General features: G+C 39.9%; 1 protein-coding gene across 2 annotated transcripts in view; it reads left to right on the forward strand.

Annotated features, from left to right (window-relative positions):
• The window catches only part of CTNNA2 (catenin alpha 2), an 870,740-nt gene that overhangs the window by 765,514 nt on the left and 77,771 nt on the right, over nucleotides 1-27,455 (forward strand). For both annotated transcript variants that reach the window (XM_019552979.1, XM_019552980.1), the window contains exons 10-12: nucleotides 4,271-4,363; nucleotides 4,643-4,799; nucleotides 11,332-11,532. In XM_019552979.1, coding sequence (XP_019408524.1) covers nucleotides 4,271-4,363; nucleotides 4,643-4,799; nucleotides 11,332-11,532 — 451 coding nt within the window. The remainder of the gene's footprint in view (nucleotides 1-4,270; nucleotides 4,364-4,642; nucleotides 4,800-11,331; nucleotides 11,533-27,455) is intronic.

Raw genomic sequence — 27,455 nt, forward strand, 5'->3', positions numbered from 1 at the left:
ACTCCCTTGCCTTGTGTCAGGTTACTTAGTGCTGGAAAACTCTTGGGGCTAAAAAAACAGAAAGTTCGATGTTACCGAACTGATCCTGCATATACTTTCCATGTGAGTAACTGGCCAGTGGAACTACTTATGTGGTAACAGTTACCTACCTGAGTGTATGCAGGGCTGGGGTTCAAGGGCACAGTGCAGCTGATGGCAAGGGAGTACAGAGGTGTTTCTGAACCCTCATTCTACATCTGCTGAACCAGTGGCTGGTCATTATGCTTGTGAGACTCATGGGATCAGGATGAAATGGTGTCGAGTTCGTGATACTGGCTTTATGCCTGCTAATGATTTTTTAATGCTCCTTTAGAACTGGTCTGAGGATCATAAGAGTCAGTCTGATGGTGCAGAAGTACTTCAGAGGGGCTGAGGTTTTGGACTGTAGTGTTTATTGAAACAGCTGAGTAATATTTATTGAGCTCCACATGCGTTTCAGAGGTGATTCACAGTTCATTGATTTGTTTACTTGTAACTTATTCTTTTATTTGAGTACTCGAGGCTCTCCACCGCAATCTTAATACCACACGTAGAACCTTTGGGGCAGTCAATGAATATAGCACATCAAATTAATGTAGTAAACTGCTCAGATGTTGAAAAAAAATGAAAAACAGCAGCAATCCTGCTACTTTCACATTCCATCCACCAACCTCTTCCTCAGATGCCCATACAGAAAGATGATCTCAAGCCCAGTTTGAAGGTTATTAGACCTAGGCCTTGGAAGAACAAGGGAAAAAAAAGATATTCTGAAGCCGAGAGTCCACACTGAGATTAGATTGCCCTACCGGCAGTGCCCTGTCATGTCTTGCATGGCAGATTATATCTTGTAGGTTGTCATCTGAGCCAGATCCCCAATGTGAAAATTTGACCTTGTTTAATAGGAATTTGGCACTGGTTTCAGGAAAAAAGGCAGGTATACAGCTTATATCTCTCCTAATTTTTCCAGTATTTCCAAGACTATAACCTACTTTTCATGGATGGCATTTTGTCCTTTCAAACGCTTTGTCATAATACCTTGCACGGAAGGTGCTGACTTCTCCTTTGGGTGTGTATATAAGGAACTGTAGGAAGGCCACTGTTCTTCCAGCAAACTCTGACACTGTATTTGATATTTTAAAACTGTGTTTGAGATGGACTTGTCATATATTGCAGAGGCTTGACAAGGTGCCAGCTGTTGGGCAAAGCATACAAACTATTTCACTGTAATTTTAAAACTATCTAGAGCTGAAACTATTAATCTGTGGATGCGGTACATTAAAAGGAGTCCTATTAACGTTAAATAACCTACCTGTGCATTTTTTGTCCTTCACAATATGTATTGTTATGAAATATGAGTGTGCAGAAAAAGGATTTCTATGTACCTCTAAAGAACTCTTCTCTTGTAGTATAATAATTTCATTTAAAAACCACGTTGCATCTCAGTCAATACAAAGTTAATGAAATGTTACATTATTTAGGGGTTTAGTGTGCTGAAATCTGGGCTGGTGCTTGAAACCACACTTCAATAATAGCATTAAAAATGCATTTTTTTTTTTGCAAGCCCAATCAAATAATTTCTATTTCATGTCAGGCTTCAGAAGCTCATTTTTAGGTGGCGCAACAGATTCTCTTATGATTAGCTGGTGGTAAATTGTAATTTATACTACCTGTGTTCGTTCTGTTTACTGCTGCATAGGTATTTCACTCAATTAGTCAGATTCTCAGCTGGGGTAAATTAGTTTAGCTTGATTAAAGTCAATTGAACAATGCTGATTTATATCAGCTGCTGATATGGCACAGTATTAGTGCAAGATGTAAAGAAGTCCACAGAAGCAGTTTATATTACAGATTCTAGTTCAAGCATCAACAAATGCATAGGACCGATGCTGCTTATAGGATGCATATTAAATATGTTCACTAATTACACTTGCATTCTCTTTGGCCCTGATATTTATGCCAGATGCAACATTCTGGACCCTAGCCTATTTACCTTAGATTTTCTAAAGAAGAAAAAGAAAAAAAAAGAGAAGACAATAAGTTCTTTCAGAATGACTGAGGATAGTCCTGTACAAGACAAGATGCTGTACAGTATTCAAATATTATCTCATCAGATAACATCACAAGCACGGTGAATATAGAGAAAAAAGAACCAAGTTTCATTCTCAGTGTCAGTACGGTAAGAAGAGGCTGCTCCCAGTAGAATCAAAGAGATCAGGCCAGCTTGGTAGTTTTATTGCCATTTCAAGACACCTATTATGGTCCTATTAAAGTGGCTTTCCATTATATATCGCTGGTACCTGAGAGAAAGTAAGATATATAGGGCACTTTGAGCCTTAGGACAGTTCTTTCATCTTGATAATCATAAAATGAAAAGAAAATCCAGAGGATGACTTACAGTACAAGGAACCTGATTTCTGCTGAACTTAACCTTGTTTGCTAGTATTTAAGGTCTGTAATCCTGCAGTGCATTTTAAAATTGGATCATCTAAATTTCCACTCATGCTACTGCATTTTAATTACTATCCGATGTAGCTTTTGTTTCCTATGAAGATTAAAGGGCACTGTTTGATGTATGCAAAAGAAGTGACTACAGAAAATAGCAAATTAGTCAGGAGATGTCAGCTTAAGAGAACGTTTTTGACATAAGTGCTGTAAGGCTGTTAACAAACAGACATGCAACTCATTTGTCTCACCATGAAATGAAAATCAGAATCACAACATTTTGATAAAATTGTGACTGGTTAAGACTCTTTCAAGCTTTGGGTACTTTCCTTCCATGGGTTTCAGCATGGAAGCCACGTTTTAAATCACCATGGAGCGAAATGGGTTCCGCAAGGAGCAGATGGATTAGGGCTAATATGATGATGTGCACTGAAGATGGGAACAGATTAATAACAGGGGAGACTCAGAAAGATGTGGGTATATGGACTGATTCATGAATCATTTCCAACTGGTAGCTATGCCTTGAGGCAGAATGAATAGTAGCACAGCAGCCTCTATTTAAACATTGATACATTTGTTTTAATGTAGATTAAAATTAAGACCTATGTGTTTTGGTGAAGTTTTAATAAGTATGGCCCTTTTTATTTAAAACAAATGGGCTTGCAATGTTGAGCATTATTTTTCTGTCATGACCTCCTGTTTTACTGAGTTGGGCTAGCATCCCGTCTTTGGAACAAAGCTTTCAGAAGTGGGTTTTTTTGAAAGTGGGTTCTGTGTGCATTAGCCAAATGGATCTTATATCTGCTTTTATCCAAGCTGTATGCCTGCAGCTGTTTCAGTGGTTGAGGGCAAGGTATGGTTGGCTGTTCTGCGCGTAGGTGCCGCTATAATTTTCTCTTTCCTTCCTTTCTCGAAACACTCCTTAGCATTTTATTGGATCAAGACTGTCCCTTTCCCAGATCAGTTCAGCACAGCCCAGACAGCCATCCAGAACCCTAAATAAGATATGAATATTGACTCCTCCACAGTGTAGCTTTTACCGAAGTCATTACACTTCATGATTCTACATTACAATATGGTTACTGATACATACCTTACTCTTGGGCAAGCTGTCCTGTTGGATGAAATAAGTAGCGCTATTTCAAAAGTAAGATACTCCTGAATGAGTGTAATGGCACCAGACTCTGAAATCCGTGGAAGTAATCAAAGAGTAAGAAAATTCCCAGTCTGAATAAGGCCGTCAGAATGATACTTGTGGTTAGCAAACCACAAATCTGTGTGTTAGGATCTTTGAGCCTCTTCTGTATGGCACAGCCCCGAGAAAACAGCTTAGCCTGATTGCTATTATTCAAAACTGACACAGTTAATAAAAGGAAAGAGCAAGTGAGAGAGGGGAAAAAAGTCAGATAATTGTTTTGATACTTAAACCGTCTCCCGAGAAGTCGTCCTGGGAGTGTAATTTACAAACTACAGCACAAGATAAAAGTACTTGGCAGCGAAGAACATTTAAAAAAATATCTTAATACCAGAGATGGCTGCTGTTTGTGTTGCTAGAAAGGAAATGATCCACATGGGTGTCTGCTCAACAGCAAAACACAATGCTGTTTGCTGCTGCTTGTGCACCGTTCCATAGTTCTGCATTACAGTCAGTTCAATAAAAGATATTAAAAGACCGTTGCTTCTTGCATATTTCCTGGACCCTCACAGCTATAACAACACTGCAATACTGGTCCCTAACTTCAGGCAGCGTTCAGTAAAAAATGTCCCATTTGCCTGAAATCTGATTCTCATTCTGCTGCCTTAATTGCAGGTTGCAAATCTAGCCTGCTCGATCTCCAATAACGAAGAAGGTGTGAAGCTAGTTCGGATGGCGGCCACCCAGATTGATAGTCTGTGTCCACAGGTAGGCATGATTAATTCTGAAAAGTACTTGAGTACTGTTAAAGAAGCGTTAAGGAACACAAGCTACTTGACATTATATGAAGATTATAGCCTTGCCTTTTTCACTGGATTGTTGACTGTCTTGCACAAACTGTGAAGAATACATCAGTACATTGAGACTTGCGTAATGAGCAAAATGAAAGTAGCCACACCGTGTTTTTCATGGAGTCTTTAATCAATTTGTTCTTTCCCTTGAGAAAAGTTGTGCTAATTCTTAGTAACAACTGTTCCTAAATAATAGGTAATAAATGCTGCACTCACATTGGCTGCAAGACCCCAGAGCAAAGTAGCTCAGGACAACATGGACGTCTTTAAAGATCAGTGGGAGAAACAAGTGCGAGTTCTGACCGAGGCTGTCGATGACATCACTTCTGTGGACGACTTCCTCTCCGTCTCAGGTACTGTCGTTAAAAGAGCCCCCTAAAAATAAACGGAGAAATTAAAGTAATGGTCATAGCAGGGAGAAGTTTGAATTACTAGAGCTATTAATGCATTATTCCATCCAATTGGAACAGTGGGCCGCTCCACTCAATGGGAACTAATGATTCCTGCTAATTAATCCACAATGAGAATAGTTAGCTTTTCAGCTCTGAAAGACAGCACTGTGCATGTGTTTCTATCTTCAGGGAGAAGTTTTGCTTTTCAAATCAAACAACAACAATTAATCCCAACCCTCCCACCCCCCTGTGTTAGGCGAAGACAACTATATGTAAAATATATATATATGTGGCAATATTCCATGCAATCTGTAGGTGCTAATATTCACTGGCTAATATGTGAAATCACAATGAATTTGGCATACTTTTCCTGTACAAAGAGAGCCTGGACAGGCCCTGGCTGAAAAATCTGGGCTTCAGCACTGCTTTGAAACCTTCAGTTAAAGATACATCATCTGTGTGTAACCGAGGACGTTAGAGAAGTGAGATCTGGGTTCTTTAGTTCAATGCATTCACTTTGTGCCAATCAGGTACCACGAAGTAGGCTGTTTCTGGCTAGAAATGACCAGAAGAGAGTTCACTTAAGAAGGGTAACTCTCCAAAAAGTACAAACCTAACAAAAACAGCTACAGTACCAGCTGCCCCATACCTGCCTTGGCTGCCCCAGCTCATGTTAGGGCTGGGACAGCACTAAATGAGGTAGTCATAAGCCACGTCTACATGAGATGCTGGCGCAGTCATTTAGTAGTACCATTACAAATATAAGCATGAACAAGTACTAAATGACTGCACAGGAACTGGAGTTACTGCAGAGTAGCATCACCGAATGGCTTTTAGATGACACTGACTGCGCAATAACTCGTTACTACTGTGCAACGCAATCACACTTCCTGCCACACGATGCTACCGCGCAGTAGTAGCGAGCTACTGTCTAGTCAGCGTCTCGTGTAGACATGGCCATAATCGGTTATTGATAAATTCCCTTAACCTTTCCCAAGGAGAACTCGGGTATAGAGGTGGAGCAAGTCTAGAAAAAACCTGATAGATTATGAGACCCGTTGCCTTATCGTGTAGTATTTCTTTCTTTGCCTTATTGAGCAGAGATAGCACCGTCATACTTTACTTTTTTGTCAGTTAAACCATTAAAGCAGTTCCACAAAAATGAGGTAAAGTTATTTCTCACCCATAGTTGACCAGGAGAAGGACCACAATCCTTTTCCATCATTTTCCCAAAAAGGTACATCTGCACTCTACTGCAGATGTATTAGGAGGTAAAGGTACAATCTAGCTTTAAGTAGATTCTGCAGCAAAATGCTGGGTTTATATGGTTGAGTTCCTCTTAAAGATATAGTGAAGTTTTGGCCGTTGCCGATGAGACCTAGAGCTGTTGTTGAGGCCTGAAGCAACTAAACCAGGGGCAAAGATTTGGTTGTATTTTGTCTTGCTCCATTTTGAGTTCCCCCTGTGAATAAAATCAAATGCCAAGAAAGGGATAAGTTTTTACTTTCTTCAGCTTGTATTGGCTGCCTACATGTCTCTTGCTTACCCTTTCGTGTATAAAAAGACAATGAGAGTCAGCTTAGACAAAAAAGAGGAAGAAAATGTTTATTTTATACAGAACCTTCTCTTGTTTCCAAATGAAAAGAAAATCCTGGTTATATCATAAATTAGCTCTTTAGCCTTTCTGAATATTTGCAGATGCGACATCATCAGAGCTGAACTCTCATGAGACAGAGCATTTGAATGTATATTTTCTCTTTCCAGATTTAAACTGGAAATAAATACTATTAAAGAACTAGGATGGCTTCATGACTCACTGGCATCACTGTATGAAGTTATAATTTAAAGTGCACATTTTAAAAAAATGTAAAAAAAATAAAATAAAATAGAGTGGCTTATTCATCGTTAGAAAACACCCCTTAATTTCCTTCCTTCCTTTCCTGCCTTTTTATTTCCATTCATTCTTTTCTTTCATCTGTTTGGTTACATCATGTTATTACTGGTAAAAAGGGAAATGGCTTGGTTCAGCCTGATTACACCACACAATTCAATGCCAGCGTTGGAGAGGTTATTTCAACTCTTATTGCCAGGACAAGAAAATGAACACAAACTGTCAGAAAGCATGCTGCTTCCGAGTGTGGTAGAGCATGCATTTTGATTTGACACTTGGAGCAGGGAAACACCTTCTGACAGACCCAGGAGATGCAAATTTATTTAGCTTGGGTTTGTCTTTAACAGTCTGCCCTGTGTTCGGTTTCTATTGAAAATGACATAGCATCCTGCACTGTCTAGAGACCTCTGCGCTGTTGGCAATAAGCTCTGATGTCTTGGCTCACCTAAATAAACAATACTTTATTTTTGTCAGTAAAACCATTAAAGCATTAAAAACAGGTTGGTGATTGGTTCATTCTTGCCAGCAAAATGGCACCCCTTTATTACTCCATATCACAATTGCTGGTGCATTTTATCAGTATACTGACTACCAGAAGGTGGTTGGGACTAATTTGAGTCAGTCTCTTTACAGATCAGATACATTGCCCATGCATATTTCAGGAAGTATTTTTCCTCAGGCAAAATTTGAGCATGCTGTGCAGAACAAAATGGGTAAAAAGAAAGAGAAAAAAATTAGCAAAACATTTTTTTAAACATGCGTGGGGTTTTGGGGTTGTTTTTTTTTTAAAGAGACTTTCCCTTTGAAATGATCCTGGATCACAGCACCAGAGAATTTCATTTCTCATTTAGAAATGCTACAGTCTGAAATAGAACATTGTTAACATTTCTGGAACAGTCAAATGATCTAAGCCTGGGTTTTTCAACAACGAACAGGACCATGTCAGTTTATTTTTGTAGCCTGGGTATAGTTAACAAAAGCAGTTGCTTAAATGATCAGTGGGAGTATATTTATTACGGCATTTTACTACAAAAGACACTATTTTGGGCTCAGTAGTGTCCTTCTTGAAAGAAAGGTAAGTTTCAGTTGAAATCAGTTACTTTTTCCAGTGAGATTACCTGAATGTAAAACTCAAGTCATTACTTTTATTGTTGAAATGACTCTTTGAATTGTATTGAGTGGAGAAAAATGCTGCTTGAACTTGTGAAAGTCTGCTTCAGTTTGTCACAGTATCTGTATGTGATAGCACCCACTGTAAGTACAGATTATATTCAAACAGATAAGCATAATATGTATTTCTTTAGTGCAATATATAAAGGGTGAGGGCCTGCTCCTCAACTGGTTTGATTTATTGTGGCTCTGTTAAGTTCAGAGAGCGACATTGATTCACAGTAATTGAGAATTTTGCATCTTATCTATAGTTATAATATCATGTTTCTCTCAGTTGCTTAGGTACATGTTCCTTATCATATCAGCTTCACACTGCTGTTCCTGGTGTTGCTACCAGCAATTAAACATAAGATCTAGGGACAGAAATTACACAAATCAGCATAAGTGATTGGAAACTGGATCAAATCAGTAACACAACAGAAGTTCAGTGCATATAAACTGCTTTTGAAATGGCTGAAACTGACTTAAGATAAACCTGGTTGGATGTAGTATCAGACTTAACTGATTTAAGTTAAATCGATTTATTGAACTTCTGTTCCAGATCCCCTCCAGATTCAAGTTAGCTCGCAGTCTCCCAACATCCCAGGATGCTTTGCACCTGTCCTACAAGCCCTCCCGTCTCCCTTGTAGGGTGGGCAGACTAGGCTTGACCCAAGCTGTCTGCTCCAGCCAAACAGGGAGGCATGCTCCAGCAGTCCCCGTCTTCTGGCCAGGGTCACTGCAGGAATGTGGCTGTATTTCCAGAATCAAAAGTAAATTGCCTACTCACTTGCTTTTCAGTTCAGTCTGCACAACTTAGACTAACCTGCAAAGATTGAATCGATTCATCCTTGGGCTTTTTGACTGTCTGTACTTAGCCTAGGGGATGAGCAGCTTACTCCTACTATTCCTGCCTTTTGCACATTGCTTCCACACTTCCTTTCTGGACTGGTTTGAACCATTTTCTTGATAGTGCAGTGATGTTTATACTGGGTATATCTACACATGCTATTAATGTGAATGAATAAACTCCACTGCAATGCACGACAGAGTGTATTGCTTCTGGGTGTACTGTTTGCACGGGCATCCATGTAATGCTTCTGTAGGATAGTATGTGTGCCAGGCACTAGGATGCTATGGCACCATTTATTAGTTTATTGCAGCCTAATAGTGCTGCATGTGTAGATGCTGACATTTTACTGTGGAGCTAATTAAGCAACTCCACAGTAAGCGTCTCATGCAGACGCACCCACAGACTAGCTCTTAGTCCTTTATTCTTCTGCCAATTCCACATAGAGAAGACAAGAGGAACTTCTTAACATTCTATCCAAATTCTTTACCACCGTTGCCACAAAAGACTTTGCAGTGAGCAGTGGTGGAGATAGTGGGAAATAATTGTGTAAAAGGTAAAAAAATATAAAAGAAAAAAAAAGATATTTACAAAACAAAGTGAAATTGTAAATTGGATGCTTATCTTGCTGGGATCCTATGACCCCAGCTGACTTCCTGCCCTTTGGGCAGGGGGCTGGACTCGATGATCTCCTGAGGTCCCTTCCAGCCCTAATGTCTATGAAATCTATGAAATGTCAAATGAGAGGTAAACCCTGAGCCATGTATTCACCCTAAAGAGCTCTCAGGTAAATTCTTGATGTGAGTGAAGTCAGTGGCAAAATTCCCATTGATTTCACTAAAAACAGCATTTCATCCAGGATTCCCAACACCAGTGCTACAGGATAAATTGCTGTACTAACAGGATCTCTTATGAAGGTACAGGAGTGCAGGCAAGACAGTGGACAAGGTAGGTTCTCAGCTGTTGTGCTGTCTCATACTATCTGCTAAGCCTGTGCACACCGTCTACACTGGACCAGACTTCAGCCATTATCTCTCTACAGTAGGATTTTCAATGATTTAGAGTAGAGAGTCAGACTCCCAGCTTCCAGTGACATTCACTAGGAATTGGTTCCCTAATTCCTATAGTCACCTTTGCAATTCAAATCCTAAATATTTTCAAATATAAGTAACCTAATCCAAAAAAATGACTAACTGCTTTTCAAAGCAGTGTGCATAGTCATTACAGGCTATACACTCCATGTTGATTTGCAATTATTTTAGTAACTCGTTTAACAACACATGAAGAGTTCTTACTTAAAGTTAATGTGAATGTTTCTAAAAAGTTCCATTGACAACATTTGGAATTCCAAGTGCCCTATTTGTTCTTGGAATATCTGTTCAGTTAGCTGCGTCCCTTAACTGTCATCCTGGAGAGACCATATTTAGCATTGGAAGAGCAGTTTTGTTTTAGTAGTAAATTTATACTTTAGCCCATTGTATTGAGATTGTCAAGAGTGGGATTTAGGTGTTCAAGTGTTATGAAGTTACACGTTACACTTAGACCATACTAAATTTGTGGAATGTTACATGGTTTTAAACTTAGCACATGCTGTGAGCAGTCACATGTTCAGTGTTAATACCATTCCTTGCCTGTGTGGCTCTGAGTTGCCACTAGAAGGCTAGTGTTTAAGGGTGTGACTATGAGCCAGGACGTCTGGACTGTATTCCTGCTCAGGGGAAGAGAAAGGGGGATGAGAAGGCTGGGAATAGTGCATCCTGGGATGCTGGGAGACTGCATATTGCTCATTTCAATTCTGTAAAGCAGACTGAAGTTACCCTGACATGAGCTGGGTAGCACAGCCCAGAGGTTTCCCTTACCTGAAGTGGCATAACTGTGAGACAATCAGAGTCATTCAGGATGAGTTAAGTAGGGTCTAAGTTTAACATGTAACTTCCCCTTTAGTTAATGCCAGTTAAGTAGATTAACCTTTTTTGCAGGTAAAACCTAATTAATCTGATTTACAGAGAACAGGTTAGTAAACAGTCATCACTCTGTAATTAATTGTGGTCATTATGGATGTAGACCCAAATTCAGAACAGTGATATGGGCATCATGATTTACTGGCATATAAACGAGTTTCCTCAAAGTAAACTACAGCGTGAACTTAGAGTGCTTAAGCTTCGCTGTAGCAGCTGCCTATATGTGTGCTCTTACCCCTTGCCAAATACAAGTGAGCTTGCCCCTCAAATTCACCTGGAAGGAAGAAAGCCCATAAAGACAGTTTATGCAGTCCAGATGATACACTGTAAATTCCTGTTCTAGCTTACCCATAGTGCATGCACCCAAATTCATATTTTCTATCCTTACAAAAAAGAGACAGTACAGTATTTTACAAAACAGCCTAAAATGAGTTAGTGGTAACATAATAAGTTGTTGTGTCTATGTCAGTACTGCAAGGAAATCTTGCCATCCTCCAGCCCAGTGATTTAAAAAAAAAATGTTTTGTTTTACACAAAAAAAAATATTAGGGACAAACAGATTGGTCTCTATGGATCAATGACTGCCATATACAAAAGGACATTGTCTATGAACTGAACATGATGTGTGTGTTCTGTCTGCAGAAAATCATATTCTGGAGGATGTGAATAAATGTGTGATAGCTCTTCAAGAGGGGGATGTTGATACCCTGGACAGAACTGCAGGTGCAATACGGGGCCGTGCAGCCAGAGTTATTCACATCATTAATGCTGAGATGGAAAACTATGAGACTGGAGTTTATACCGAGAAGGTATTGGAAGCAACAAAATTGCTCTCTGAGACTGGTAAGCTTATTCAAAATAATCTTTCTGAAAAATCACCTTTCTTACCATTTCAGATCTATATTTTCAAGATGGGCATACGTGCTCTCCAAATGAATGATGTGACTAGTGAATAAGTGACTACACATGAGATTATTTTATTCTCTGCTTCATGCTCATGCACAAGTCATGTTAACCAGAGCAGTATGCAAGAAGAAACTCAGTAATCCATTATATACAGTTTGCTCCATCAAAGCAAAGGGTAATAGGTTCAGTTTCTTTGTACATGTCACAGGGAAGCAAATGATCCACACTTTTTCTATTCTCTAGAATATTCTCTTCAAACGTTGTTGTATATATTAAGTATATTACTTTCAAAACTTATTATATGTCTTTTCTGAGAGGGTGGAGGGAAAATTGTCAAAGTTCTTGCTCCTAAGGGGCGGAAATAATAAAATGTCTTATTTACATTAAGGAATAAACTTTAGCCAATGATCAGTGTGGGTGGATCTGCTTGCTAGTGAATAAATTACTTACCTGCCTGTTAGTGAATAAAGTGTATACTTCAAAATAAAATAATGAAGAGAGACATCATTGACAGGTAGCCTTTTATGATATCTTTTATTGGAATAATTGTGTAGTTGGGAGAGGTTTTGGACAGGTGTCAAGGAGCCTTCTTCAGGTCTCAAGGTGTCCTTAGGTCTGAAGCAGGACACTTGACTTCCAAAAGTATGTCCAGGAGCTTTCCTAGCTATACAGTCAGTTCAATAAAAGATATTACAAAAAAGATTTGTCTATTAACCAAGGTTCCCTCTAAGGTGCGCATGTGTGTGGCTATGCACAACTAAAAGTGTGGCTGTGCACCGCCTTTTCAAAGCCACGTACCAGGAGAGGCTGGGGCGGGGGGCCGGTGCAGGCTTCGCTGGCTCCAAGGAAGTGCTCTGCTCCCCTGCATCAGTGTTGGGGAGTGGAGCACTTCCCCGGAGCCGGCAGAGCCCGCACCAGCTCTGGCTCCAGCCCCTGATCCCCAGCCTCCAGGCCCTGGCCCCCAGCTCCTGGCTCCAGCCTCTGGCCCTCGGCTCCAGGCTGTGGCTCCCAGCTCCAGCTTCTGGCCCATGGCCTCCAGGCCCATCCACCGGCCCCAGCCCCTGACCTCTGGTCCCAGCCCCTGGCTCCTGGCATCTGGCTCCAGCATCTGGCCCCAGCCCCTTTCTCCTTAGAGGGAAGATTGCTCTCAACATTTCCTGGACCATCATGGCTACAACAACACTCCAACCCTACAGAAAACACAGTGACATGTTTTAAGAAAAATAGAGGAAAAACCCCTCCAAAAAACACAGTTCATTATGGAACCTCATATTCTTTTTGAAAAACCTCAGCATTAACAACATGGTTTGATGAAGCTATGTTTGACCAACTGAAAAATCACTGTGTCATTTTAGGAGTGCTTCATAAGAATGATAGCTAGAAAGAAAGAAACATAGAGAATCACGTTTTTTAGCCTTGCTCTCACAAGTTATTGACTTCAGCAGCTCACCTCGGCTTTACATTCATTGGGGCACATGCACTTTTGACAGTTAACCAAAAAGATTTTAAAAAGCATATAACACCAGGTAACATAAGCAAATGTAATATCTCTATAAATCAAATATATTGGTCCACACAAGTGATACAACATTCTTATCACTGGTAATATTCACAATCTATAATTCAGGTTACAAAGCAAACTAACAAACTATTGTGATTCACATATTGCAATTCCTTATTGGTTTCTTGAGCGTAGTGAACATATTCTGATGACAGCAGTCACAGCTGGTCTCCTTTGACCCCTCCATGAACAAAATCTGGAAATTCTCTTCCCTACAGTTTTCAGTGTCATGAATTGGAGATTACAGATAGAATTACAGGCGGATGGATAACAGATGGATTTTAACCAGAAAGTTGCATCTCCTCACAACTTGTAAAATTCCCTTTCCACAAGCGGCTTGTCTTAAACTGTTCAGGGCTGTTTCAAAGAAGAATTTAGCAACTGGGAACATATGTGGTATGTTGTATAACATACATTGCCATCTAGCCTTGCTTCTCTTGCCTCCCTTAAATTTCTCTCTTAGTCTTGTTACTTTTGGCTAAACCCAAAGAGAACCACTATTTGCTCCAAAATATCTTTGGAGGTGCTGGAATGTTGCTCTCTCATCACAGGGTGCATCCACTGGAAAATTTTGGGGAGTTCTTAGTAAAGGAAATACTGATGATTAGAGAATGATTATTATAATCCTATTTATTACAGAATCAATAAAAGATAAAATTACTAATTACATCTTTGCTGTACAAATGCAATTTGTTAATAAAAGAGTATAAACTATAACAGCAAACTGTAGCCATCATGGGGTCATAGGAGGAAAATCTGATCTGTCCAGTTTGACAGGTCAGTTGATATAAATTCACAGACTGCCAAAACAGTGTGTAATAGACATTTATTAAACTCTTCATTAATTAAATGATAGATTTTGAAGGGTCCTTTTTATCACTGTGAATTCATTGCTAAATAAAAAAATAATTAATTTTCTGACATTATTATGCTAAAATTTCTGAGCCAACATTATGTATAATTTTTGCCTATTCATTTTTCATTGAACCCATTTATAATGATAAGAACACAATAAACTGGGCCTAGAGTAGGCACATTAAATACTTACATTGCATATTTGATGTGCTCTTTATTAAAACCTGAATTATAGTGAAGTGCTAACAGCTTTGTAGTGCATACTTGACCAAGTCTTTGTATGGGGATCACAAGCAAATATTTAGTAGCAACACTCCAGATTACAGTTGTTTCAATTTAAATCGCATACTGAAGTCCATTCTGTCATATATTTTAGGTATTTACATGCCCCATCCCCAACACTAGCACTGGAACATTTAACCATGTTTAATGTGTGTCTCAAAAAGCCTGCATGAGCTGTGGAAGTGGCACTTTTTCTCATTTTGCAGATAGAGAGCTGAGGTTCATATCCTTGGTGATATTTAGGTATCTAACTCCCGTTGAAATCACTGGAATTCAAGTACCTCAATACCTTGCCTCTGAGGACTGAGGCCTATATGATTTCTCAAAGATCACATAGGAAGTCTATGGCTGAGTAAGGAATTTAATCATTAAAATAGTGCTCAGTCATTTAAATACTAAGCCAGCACCTTAACTGCTGCCTCCCAAAAATGGACACCCATTGAAATTCCCTTTTCACAAGTTGTGTGCCTTATAGACAACATCATGGAGGAAAACTAAACTAATAATCAGGTAATTAGCCCTTTGTTTTTAACAGATGTAATGATATGTGTCAGGAGATCATGAAGAATTTCTATGGCATAATCATCGTTAATCTGCACAGGATGAAACTGAAATCCAAAGAGGTGAAGGGACTTGGGCAGGGCCACATTTTGAGTTAGTGCTAGAGCTGGAAGTTGAGACTTAGGTCTTCAGTCCATAGAAAAGTTGGACCAGAAAGGGTCTTTTGATGTCATCTAGTCCAGCCACCGGCTCAAGGCAGAATCATCGTTGACTAAACCACTGCAGCCAAGTGTCTGATTGACATGCTCTTGGAAATTGCCATATATAGAGAGACCACAATTTCTTTCGGTGGCCTGTTCTAAAGTGTGACAGAACACCCTTTCGAGTGTCTGTCACTTTACGGGCTGGATCAGGGAGCTGCCAAGTGGCTAACGAGAGTGGCCATTTTGGAGAGCAGACATTTTTAGAGAGCTCTGTTATAAGAGCAGAGCATTTTTTAGATCAGCAAGCTGGGAGTAACATCGCCCAGTGGAGTTCCTGTTCCAGGAATATCTCAGAGGAAAGGATGAGGCTATGCAGAAGGAGGAGGCCTCATTGGTCCTGGGCGTGACCTAAAACTGCACTCTGCCAAGATAGGGAGGTCTGGTGGTCCTGTCTGTGACAGGGCAGGGCCATATAAATACCAGGACTAAGAACCACCCTGGTGTAAGGCAAGTCAGGGTGCCTAAACCCCTGTCCCCACCTTTGGGTGGGTTACCTTGAGAGCTAAAAGGGGCCAGACACACTTTGTGAAGCACCTGAGCCTGTAGGGGTGCAAGACCCCAGGCCCTGAGAGTGACAGGGTGGAGTAGTGGGCCAGTTAAGCTGAGAGAGGAGTGGCTGAGTCCCAAGGGAGTGTTCGACCATGGGTCCCAGTAGGAGGTGTGGTGTGCTTGCCCAAAGGGGCGGGAGTAAGGAATGGCCTGATGAGAGGCTAGGGCTGAGAGAGCCCAGAGTGGGGTGAATCAGTGGTCACTGCCCAGATGAGGGTCACAAAGGACCCAAAAGACTGGGCCAGAGCTGTCTGAAATATGAATGGACAAGCCTGAGGATCTCTCTGGAGTACAGCGGTGGGAGTATGGCCTGGATGGGCATCATGTAAGAGGCCCTTATGAGAGGGGAGCAGAGTGTAAGAGGCCCTTGTGAGAGGGGGCAGTCAGAGAGAGGCCCAAGTAGGGCAGTATGTGAACAGCCTTACAAGGGTCTATGTTCAAGATGCCTGTAAGCCGGAGCTGTTTGTTTATGGCATGACATCAACAAGGCAGGGGACATATGTAGGGTTCATAGGAACATGTACAGATTTCCTGTCATCATTTGGGGCATATGAAGGACAGCTTCCCGCCTATCTGACATCATAATCATTTACAAACAAGGCGTGGCAGGCGACCAAGGCTGACGGTTTGCCCAGAGTCAAGGGCGGGGCCGGTATCAAGCCTGGAAGGTGCCTTTGTCACATAAAGCTAGACCACCCTCATAGTCAGAAAGCTCCTCCTAATCTCCAATTTAAATTTCCTTTGCTGCAGACTGAGACCATTTTTCCTAGTCCCGTCTGTTATGGCCACAATCCCATCTTCTCTATAATTACTCTATAGATATTTGAAGACTGTTATCAAATTCCCCCTCACTCTTCATTTCTACAGGATGAAAGAACTAGGTTCTTTGGTCTTTCTTTATAAGCCATGCATCTCAGGTCTTTTTATAGCTTCCTTAGATTCTCTGCAATATGGCTACATCTTCCTTGAAGTGTGAGGCCCAAAACTTGACATACTTCAGTACTCCAGATCATTTCCTTTGATTTTCATGGGTTACTTATGTTAATACATTATGCTTTCAGTTCTTTTTTGAAGCCAAAGGATGCTGTTGGCTCATATTCATCTTATGATCTACTGTAATCTGCAGTTCCTTTTCTGCAGTACTGCAGCCTAACAGTCATTCCCCAACCTGTATTTGTGCATGCAGTTATTCCATCCTAAATACAGGACTTTGCACTTGTCCTTGTTGAATTTTATCTGTTTGATTGCAGACCATTTCTTCAGTTCCTCCAGGTCATTCTGGATCCTAATGTCGCCCTCCAGAGGGACTTTACCATTTCATGGTCATGCAAGTTACCTTCTACCCGTATATTTTCAACCAATTCTTCCCAGTTTGTAAGCAGCAAGTTGAGATGAGATTCTTCCCTAGTTGACCTGTTTACCATCTATATTATCCATAGTGCACTCCAGAAATTTGCTGGACTGTTTTGCACTGCTGTGTTTCCCTCCCAATAGATGTCATGGTAATTAAAGTTGCCCATGAGACCCAGGTGCTATGATTTCAAAACATCTGTCAGTTGCTTAAAGTAGGCCTCATCCACCTTTTCCTCTTGCTTTGGTGCCATATAGCAGACGCTCACTATGACATCTCCTCCCCTGCTTTACCCCCTATAATCTTTACCCAGAGGCTTTCAAGAGTCCTACCTTTCCCTTTGTGGCGCATCTAACATATGTACGTCTGCTTTATAAGGGCAGCACCTGCTCCTTTTTTCTCCTGATTATCCTGCATGAACAAGTAATACCCATCCATAACAGTAGTCCAATCATGTGAACTATCTCACTACTAAGTTGTAAGGCACCATTTCCCAATTACTTCATAGCCCTTTGAAGATACTGGCCTCAGTAGTAGCACTGGAGGGGAGGAAGAGCAACTGGAGCAGTAGCCCTGACTACCACCTTTAGTAGAGAGAGAGAGCACAGAAATAGCTTCTACCAAGGCTGATTGGGCCTGATCTCCAGCAGCTGTAAACCAGCTTAGTCTTACTGACAATCATCTCTGCTGAGGTATAAGAATGGAGCAATAAGCTTACAGATAAAGAGTTGATTGAGGCCATGTTCCATCATCAATGAAAGCAACCCTGGTGATGTCATGGAAGTTGCCCCCATGTTCACAAAATAAGATTTGGATACCTCACCCTTACCTAAGGATCCTCTGCCTATATAGATTGCTTTTGAATACAGGGGGACTGGATTCACAGGCCCAGGAGGTCCCTTCCAGCCCTAGATTCCTGTGCTCTTTAACTCACAGTCCACTCCTTCATTTCACATCAGTATTATCTTCTCTTTTAGAATTTGTGGTTTTGTTTCATTTTTCTACAACTTTTCCAATTATGTTTAGTAAACTGATCATATATAAACTCCTGTGCTTGTCGGGACCAGTCCTGATTATATTTAGCATGTTAATATCTGTGATATTAAGCATGAACTAATGACGTTCTTTTAGAATTCATTTTAAAAAATGACATAGTTTCGTTTCCCTTTAAAAGCAGGCGCTTGATTTCTACTTTGTGAAATTCATGGAAATTGAAGGGAAAACCTAGAAACCACAAAGTCTAAGGAGCATCTTGGAAGTATAAAAGCAACATTTTTAGGGATTTCAGTGGGTGTTACTCGTATCCTGAAATGAGAAAACAGTGCCATAGGGTTTTGTTTTGTTTCTTTTTATTCTGTGCAACGTTCTATGACAAAGCATAATTTTAGTTTCCAAACTATCCCCTGTATAGTTTGCACTGTTATTACAAATAGATACAAACAGGTTGTAAGGAATAATTTGAATAACCTCAAAAACTCTCTCAGGTACACTTGACTTGGTGAGATTGTGCTAATATTTTTTCACATCCATGCCACTAATCGCTTCTGGGTGTAGCTAACAATTGTCTGGTGGCTATTGTAAATGGAGTAAAAAATATTTTTTCATGTTATTTTTCATTAATTTGACATTTCTTCTTAATACACTGTTGTATTATTATCTATTATTTGTACAGTGCAATGAAATTGCATAGCCAGGGAAACAAACATGCCATGAAACTGTGCTGAGGAGCTTAAAATCTAAATAGAGACACAGACCACAGAACCAGAAATGTTAGAAGAGAAAGGTGGATTTCCATTTGGATACGAGTATAGAAAAGCTGTGAGATTCTCTTAAGAATAGTTTGAAGGTGTTTAAAGGAGCGAAATACAGCCCTAGGGGAGTTGGTACAACATCTAAGGTGCCCCAAGCAGCCCTGGGACTGACTTGACTTGACTTGAATTTAGCTCACAGAAAAGCCAATGATAAAAAATGGCATTGAGCTCAACAAGCAATAGAAAGCCTAGCTAAATACTGATAGGGCAGCTTTACCAATTAGGCCGTGGAAACGGGAAGATTCAGAATATATAAAACAGTGATTCTCAGCTGTTTTAGTCTTGAGGCATCCCTCATTTGGACTAAAGGCATCCTTTGTTAGACTGTAGGCAGTCCTTGCAACCTGGCAGCTTTTAGCTTTCACTAAGTTTTTAACTATGGAAAAATAATAGAGACATTTTTTTCTGTTGCAGAAAACTCAGAAAGACTGCAACAGATTATTCTTTTTAGCCCAATGGATTCTGATTTGATCTTGTTTGGTTTATCTTGTGACTCATGTTTGTAGACTTAACAGTGCTAACTTTTTGTGGCATCCCATGGCACCTCTGAAAGGATCACAAGCAACTGTGGTTGAGAATCAGCAGTATAGTCAGATGTAGCAATTGTATCAATATCAAAGGATATGGATACAAGTTGTTATGATGAATATGTTACATTTGTATCACTCTGGTAGTAAAATTACTGTAACCTGAACCCTGTTTCACCTAACATCAAAATTATGAGCTCACTTGTATTACTACACGCTCATCTAGACATAATATTTAGGTCCCTCTACACATTACAAGTATCGCACAATTAACTGGTTAATTCTGCAATTATCTTGAGACCAACTACATGTGCAAAGTACCTATCCCACCATAAAATGCTCCAAGCAGCTATAAAGGTGGACCTTCAAAATGTGTACTAACTTTGTACCTGGTTGCTACCAAGCTTTAATCTGCACATGTAGCCGGCTCTCCCCTATGGTTGGGAGCCCTGTCATCTGAAGGGGATCCCAGCCACAGGGATGCACCATGTCCAGCCAGGGCTGGGAGTCCCACAACTGAGGGGATTCACAACCCCAGCAGCTGCTGGCTCTGGGTCCTGGCAGCTGCCATGATTTCCCAGTTTCATGCACCACTGGGAGATCATGGCAGCTGGAATCTTTCAGCCCCAGGCATTTCACATACTCCAGAGGTTAGGAGATTGCAGCAGCTGTGATCTTCCAGCCTCAGGGGTTTCATGCACCACCAAGGGTGGGAGATCCCAGCAGCTGTGCCTCCCAGCTGTGGGTGTCAACTGAGGGGGCTAGCCATGGGAGCTTGCTTCTTGCCACAGCCAATCCTGGGCTCCCCCTGCACTGGCAATAAAGTGTGATGGGATCAAATTTGTGATCTCACAGTCACACCACCTACCATTCATTAGATCCCGTTGCACCTTTACCTGTGCATGTAGAGAGGTTCTAAGACTATAATAGCTCCCCTGTGCTCCTGAGCTACAGCTCTCCTCCCCTTTAAAGAGGCTAAAATTTGTTTTTTCCTACCCCAAAATAGGCAAAGGGAATCATTTGGAGAAAGGCTATGTGAGAAACAGGAAATGAGATTGGCTGTAATATTAAATGAGCTCGAAGATATAACCAGGAACAAAACTATGTGATGCGTTTGAGGCCAGGGGACTAAACTGGCTGTGGAAGAACCAGGGAAGCTTTTACAGAGATTAAAAAAAAAAGAGGATGAACAAAGAGGAAGGCAGAGAACATGGAACTCAGACAGGCAGGAATGAGAGCAAGTCAGGAAAGTCTTTTTTTTCCCCTTTATCCAGTGAAAATTTTCTAGAGTTCAAACATTTTCTTATTACATATTGGATGAGACCAAGACTTTCTGAAGGATAAAACCAGAGGTTTTTCAACTGTAACAGAACAGCTAATAGTCTAGCGGTAAAGACATTTACCTGGGATGTGGGGGAAAAAAAAGTTTAAATATTTATGTCAGAGCAGGGAGATGAATCACAGCATCCCATAAATGCTCTATCAGCTTGTTGGCTTTAGTTTTTTTCCCCTCAATTTGAATGGAATTCCATTCCATCTTTGTCAAAACTCGTACACGCTTTCCCACAGAAACTTTCAGTTTAACAAATTGTCTTTGAATGAAAATATGGTTTCATCAAAAAAGCCCCACTCTGCTCTACAAAAATAAAAGTATGTTATAACGACAGACTTACTGGTATTGCTAGAGATGGAAAGGCATTTTTTTTAACATACATCACTAGGGAGAGAAAGTCAGTTTGATATCCTAAAGTTCTAGCTATGAGGGCAGAAGAAGAGCAAAGCTTCAAAGGTGATGAGAAGATGGGCTAGCAAGGAGGATGGTGGAGTTTGTCAGCATTGACAAAGGATAGGAGAAGCTGTGAGAGGAAGGAACATGAGTTCAGTCTTAGACGGGATAGTGAGAGCATGACAGAAGGCAGAGCTGCAAAATACTAGGCTGGAGAATAGTTGAAAGTGCTGAGTATTAATGTTTGGATTTGGATGACTTTCAGCTGGGTATGTTTCAACTTAGGAATTCCAGGACAAAAAACCCGAGACGTTTAAATGAGCAAAAGGCCCTGATTCAGCAAAACACTTCAGCCTACTCTTAAAGTGCTTTGCAGGATTGTGACTTAAATATCCAGACAGCCCCATGGGGAATAAAAATATCCAATTTATCTCTACCAAAAGCTGTTACACAAAAGGACATTGTGATTTGCAACATCCTACATATCTTTGGGGAAAAAAAAAGAAGAGGTCCGTTGTGATCCTAAGCATTATTCACCAGAGACATACTTATTCAATGCTAGGAGAAAGAATGGAAAAACATTCCAAATCAAGTGATAACACAGTGAATGAAAATCCTAAGAGATGAATCAGTCACTCAGCATGGCGTCTGTAAGTTTAAATCATATTTTCCTTATCTGTTACAATTTTTGACAAGTTTAAAAAAATAAAATTTAGTATGAAAATTTACTATGAAAGAAAAATGAGAGGATAAAATTTAATTTATTTAGATTTTTGAAAAGCTTTAAATAAAGTTGTTTAGCAAGGTGCTGCTTGGGAAACTGGTCATTCTGTGGTGAAACTAAAGACCTTTGACAGATTAAGAATTGTGAAGTGATGGAGGTGAGGAATGAAGGGCCAATTCTCACCATGGAAAAAGAGATCGATCTATGATGCTCCAGGGGGTCCTTGCTGTAGTTGGTGTTGTATAATATTGATTAATAGGTGCATTGTGACAAAGCAAAAATATTGCTGTAAGAATCACAAGTCCCATGGCTGTCTACACATGGGAAGACTTTTCAGAAGGGTGCGTGAAAAAGGGATTTTCATAGTTGCTAGAGTTGGACGGGACCTTGACAGATCATCAGGTCTGACCCCCTGCCCGGGCAGGAAAGTGTGCTGGGGTCAGATGACCCCAGCCAGATGCCGATCCAGCCTTCCCTTGAAGACCCCCAAGTTAGGGGAGAACACCACCTCCCTTGGAAGCCCATTCCAAATCTTGGCCACCCTTATTCCATTTCACAAGGTAAAAGAAACCATTTAAACAACTTATGTCCAAAGTGATTGGTTCTGAGTGAGGTGAATGTCTCAGAAGAAATATCTAGGCATCATTGTGGGCAACTCAGTAAAAATATTAGCTTGGTACACAATAACACTCAGTATATAAGATATTAGGCTATATGTTAGCGAAGATATTCATTCAGTATCCTGAAGACCACTTTCAGTTTTGATCACCACAACTCAAAGAGCTAGTAGAAATAGAAAAAGTTTGAGATAAGGGTCACAAAATGATTAAGGACATAGAGAGACAGCAAAGGGAAATTAAATGTAGGGAGAGATTAAAATGATGAAATTGAATAGGAGGAGAGTAAGAGGCGACATAACAGGCAGACGAACTAATGAATGGCTGAATAATACAACAGAAATATATATTTACATATGCTTTTATTATATAATTGTTTTGCAAATCCTTCCCCAAAATTTTATCTAAAAGCCTGAAGTGCCATTCAGAATCTGGATACAGTTGCTGAATCAAAGAAAAGTTTAGCCCCAGATTTTTGAGAAAATATAGGTGGAAAGTGCAATTATAGAAAATATAGGCAGAAAATGCAGTGAAGATGAAGTAGCACCAGAAGACTCTTTGGCAAAATATAATCGTAGCTAGACCTTTATCTTTTTTTAATAAAGATGTTATCTCCCTGCATCACACACTCTCTCTGTCTTTAAGTTGAAGGCAGAATTGGCACACTGTTATACTTTTGGTTATATAAACCAGATGGAGCAAGCCCAGTGTGACAACATTATTTTGTCACCTATATTTTAGGAAGATCTGAAATTGCTATTTGTAGTGTGTTACCTCGAAGGGAGTTCTGTTATATTTAGTAGTTGTAATATTTCTAGTGCAGTGTGCCTGAGGAGTGTGTATGCATGCATGTGTATAAAGTTATATCTCTACTGCACTTAGTGTAGGGTAAAGGGAGCAGAGCTAGTTTTAAATTAGGTAGCTTAGTACTGGTAGTAGTCCAGCTGCAACAGCACAGAGATCAGTGCATACATATTGAGCATTTCTTTGATCACAGGATAGGCATATACTGAGGGATACAGCTGTGGAGCCTTATTTTGGTCTCCCAGTTCATAGGCATTTATAATACAGTCTTTAATTGTATCAGCATGTGGCATATTTTCCACTGGACCTCTTCTTCATTGCACAGAATGGGCAAGACCCAAAGCAATGAATCAGGGCTTCCCGGGGCCCAAGCATTATTTGTTGAACAATTTGCAAGGTGTATAGAGATTGAGACAGGGAAGAGAAAAGATAGACTCCTGGTTTAAGGCAGTTGTTGAAGTAGATTTTATCCTTGAAGCCGCCACAAAATGTATGTCTTTGCTTATAGTTAGACAGACTAAAGCCTTTTCCCATTCACCATCCTCACTCATCCTGGAAGTTGTGCTGAATTTCTTAGTATAAAGTTAAGCCTGCCCTGTTCACTTCCTAGTCTGCTCCTTTCTTCAGTGTGTCTGGAGTCTACCCACATGCTCCATACCAGAAACATATAGGACACCTGTACACATGCTAGACATCTGCTCCAACATATGCTAATTAGTGCATGTCTGTTCAGCATCCCCTTGTTTCAAAGTGGCAGTGGGCAGGCTTTAACTAAAGCTCATTGAACAAATTTTAGTTCAAGCACTCCCACTGCCATACTGAAGCACAGGACACTGAATTCACATAATTCAGTGGGTGCTTTATTAGAGTGACTCCCAGAGATGCTCTAATTATAGCACCTCCCCCTCATGTATAGATGCCTATGATATCTGCTAGCTGAAATCGCACAATTTCTTGTTCCTGACTTCCAGCTGTTTTGACCCTTCCCTTACCCTTCATCTCTCTACTACTCTAAGTATATGTACATCAGAATGCTCATCTTATTTTTTATAGAGAAAGAGGCTGACCACAAACTCTGGATTCAGAAATAAATCTGATTTTTTCTAAGTAGGTCTTAGGCTGCTTTTTAGAAGGGCTTTGCTTCACAAATAAGACTTTCAGTGTGGATTACATTGACGAAGGCTATAATATGGGCAAAGTCAGCTCATATGGCTCAAGTTGACTGAGGGTGACTTGTAGGGTGACTCTAAATATCAGTGGAGGCAACCAAAAATTCCTGTGTGATACTGGGACAGTCATTTAAATCAGATGAGATTTTCCTTTTATGAGTGACAAGCTTGAGCCACATGGGGTTTAATTTTCCAAAGTGCTAAGCGCTCACAAGTGCAGCTAAAGTCTGTACTCTGAATGCATGAAGTGCCATGAAATGGTAAATATGCTATTTTAAAAGAACAGAAGAAACAGAATAAAAATAAACAGGGCTGTGGCATCAGGTAGCTGAACTGAGGTTGCACAGGCAGCATTTCCCAACTGGCAGGGGTTGGTTTTTGCAATTGAAATTATTCTCTTTATATATCTTTGTATACCTTTTGTCAAAGGTGTGTATTTCAATTTAGCTACAGATAGACAGGAGGGGAATATTCAAAGGCACTGGTGTGACTTGGGTACAAAATTCCTATTAATTTTAAGTTGGCATTGGGCATGTATACATGTGCGCTGTAATGCATGATAGATTATTTTACTGTGTATTAAAGTGTCATGTAAAAATGTGACGTTACACTAAAACATAGTAAAATAATCTATTGTGCATTGTCACTTAAAAAGCATGGAAATGAGCTACTGCACAATGCGCATTAATTTAGCACCTCAGGGTGCCTGTACATGAGCGGGGAAGCTGCTCTGATGTGCTGTAATTACAGTGCATTGAAGCAGACTCGATTAACCATGTCTGCTGGAGTGTGATAATTACCGTGCTCTAGCAGCTTCCCACATCTCATGTGTCAGCATTCCCAAACTTCAAAATGCCATGGGGGTGCCATATCCAATGCTCATTTGATGAGCTTTAGATAATTACCCCCATTGCTATTTTGAAATGCAGGGACAGTGATACAAGAAATGCTCTGGGCACTTTAAGTAAAGCAGCTCTCAAAGATGCTCTACTTAAAGCACTTCCCCACCACTCTCAGAGTATGTGTATAAATGACCTCACACTGGAGAAAATAAATTTAATGTGCATTAGTAAAGGTGCATTAATGCATGTGTAGACATGCCCATTGAGCGTCTGAATCCTTTAAAAAATCTCAGTCATAATAAATTGATTTGTTTTTTGAATGAAAATCCCTGAGACCATCATTCTGATCTTTAAGACAGCATTTGAATCATATATGATTCATATCCGATCAAATCTGCATGTCTGAAAAACAGTTTAGCCCTGTGCCAAGCTGTGGTACAATATTATGGCAAAAAGCATATTCTTTTTAATTTCCCACATAATGAACATGGCTGAAAATTTTGATAATTATGCTCTTATTGTGTCTTTTTTCTGTATAAACCTTATATGAAAGGTTCTGACAAGGAGGTTACAATCCTTATAGAACTAGACATTGACAAACATTTCAAGCTAAATAAGGTGTCATGTTCAATTCTTTATTCATTCCTCAAGGTAAATTGAGAAACTGTGCCATCTTTTACACAGCAAGTCTGTTATCCCACAGGGATTATTCTGGAAATACCTGTTTCAAATACTTAAATTTCCCTATAGACTATGTCCTTTTCTCAGGTAAGCAAATTAAGACCCTGATAAACATTAGTCAGACAAGAAAATACTGTATTGTGAATTAACATTTTTTTTATTATTGTTTTTGTAGTGAAATAATCCCAACCTAAATCTGGATAGTTCCACAAAATACAATTTATTAGGCGGTACATCATTTATGAAATGTTGCTATTTTAATATTTTCCTCTTCCTTTTTGTTTGTAACCCCATCAATCATCCTAAATAATTCCTTTCCACCTAAGAGGCGTTTGCAAGTATGGTGCACTATACAAATATAAATCCTTTCTAGGGACTTCGTATGTATCTTTCACTTTTAACAGCACAGCTATGTCATTTGGCTGTATTTAGAGCTTCAAGAGGAATTACCCATGTTATGTTTTGGAGAATCAAAAATAGGGAGGATGATTTCATGTTTAGATCCCTAGCCTACATCATGGGAAGCCTAAGCTCAAATGCCTGTCCACCACAGACTTTTTCAAATTACTTAGGCCCAGATCCTCCAAAGTATTTAGATGTCTAATCCCACTGTTTTCACTGGGACCAAGATGCCTATATACCTTTGGGGATAAAGACCTTAAAGACCTTAAAGACCTTAGATTCTTTAAGTCTGAATATTCCCACCTTTAAATGGTAACATATAAACTGTTGTAGCCCCTAGCCCATTGTGAGGCTCAATAGATGGAGAAGCACCCTCTTCAATCTGTTGACTCTCACAGTGAGCTACGGTGGGGTGGAGCATTATCTGAATTTCTCAGATATTGTGGCAGTGGGAGTATATAAATAGCAAAGGTGCCTAAAGCTTGCTTTAGTACCATTTATTCTAAAAATATATGTTGTTTTAATTATATAAAAATAAGGGTTCAATCAAAGTTCATGCATTCTGCTCTTGAATAGCAACACTATTCTGTGACTTTGTGAGTGTTCATGTGGTATGTTATTGACAATGTATCAACAAATGAATCTAAATTAATATTTGCTACCATGTTTGTAAACAAGAAATAATTAAAAGAATTTAAGGTTAGTTACTATGGAATAAGCATTAAGGGTATTTATACACATGATGTGTTGGAAAGCCAGTGCATTGGAGCAGACTCAATTAGTCTGGAAATGCAGTGCATTGGGGCAGACTCGATTAATCGAGTCTGTGGGAGCACATAAATTGATATGCTGTGGTAGCCTCTCACATCATGTGTATCTGCAGTGCAGCAGATCTTTGTGCAGAGAAAATGGCAGTCGTTTGCTTTGAACTAAAACACGTTCAATGTGCTTTAGTTCAAAGCACCCCGCTGCCATTTTCTCAGCACAGGGATGTGCTGTACCACTGATACATGTGATGCATGAGCACTTTTAATTAGCGCAGCATTAAAAACACACGTAAAAATACCCTAAATGACCATCATTTGATCAAGAAACATCATAACTGTACACTAACTTTATGGTTCCAGTAATGTTGAATGAAAACTCTAAATGTGGGAATTACACAGTAAAAATACAATTTAAATAAGGCAGGAAA

Source organism: Crocodylus porosus, unplaced genomic scaffold, assembly GCF_001723895.1.
Source record: "Crocodylus porosus isolate Cpor-Errol unplaced genomic scaffold, CroPor_comp1, whole genome shotgun sequence".
Taxonomy (NCBI): domain Eukaryota; kingdom Metazoa; phylum Chordata; order Crocodylia; family Crocodylidae; genus Crocodylus; species Crocodylus porosus.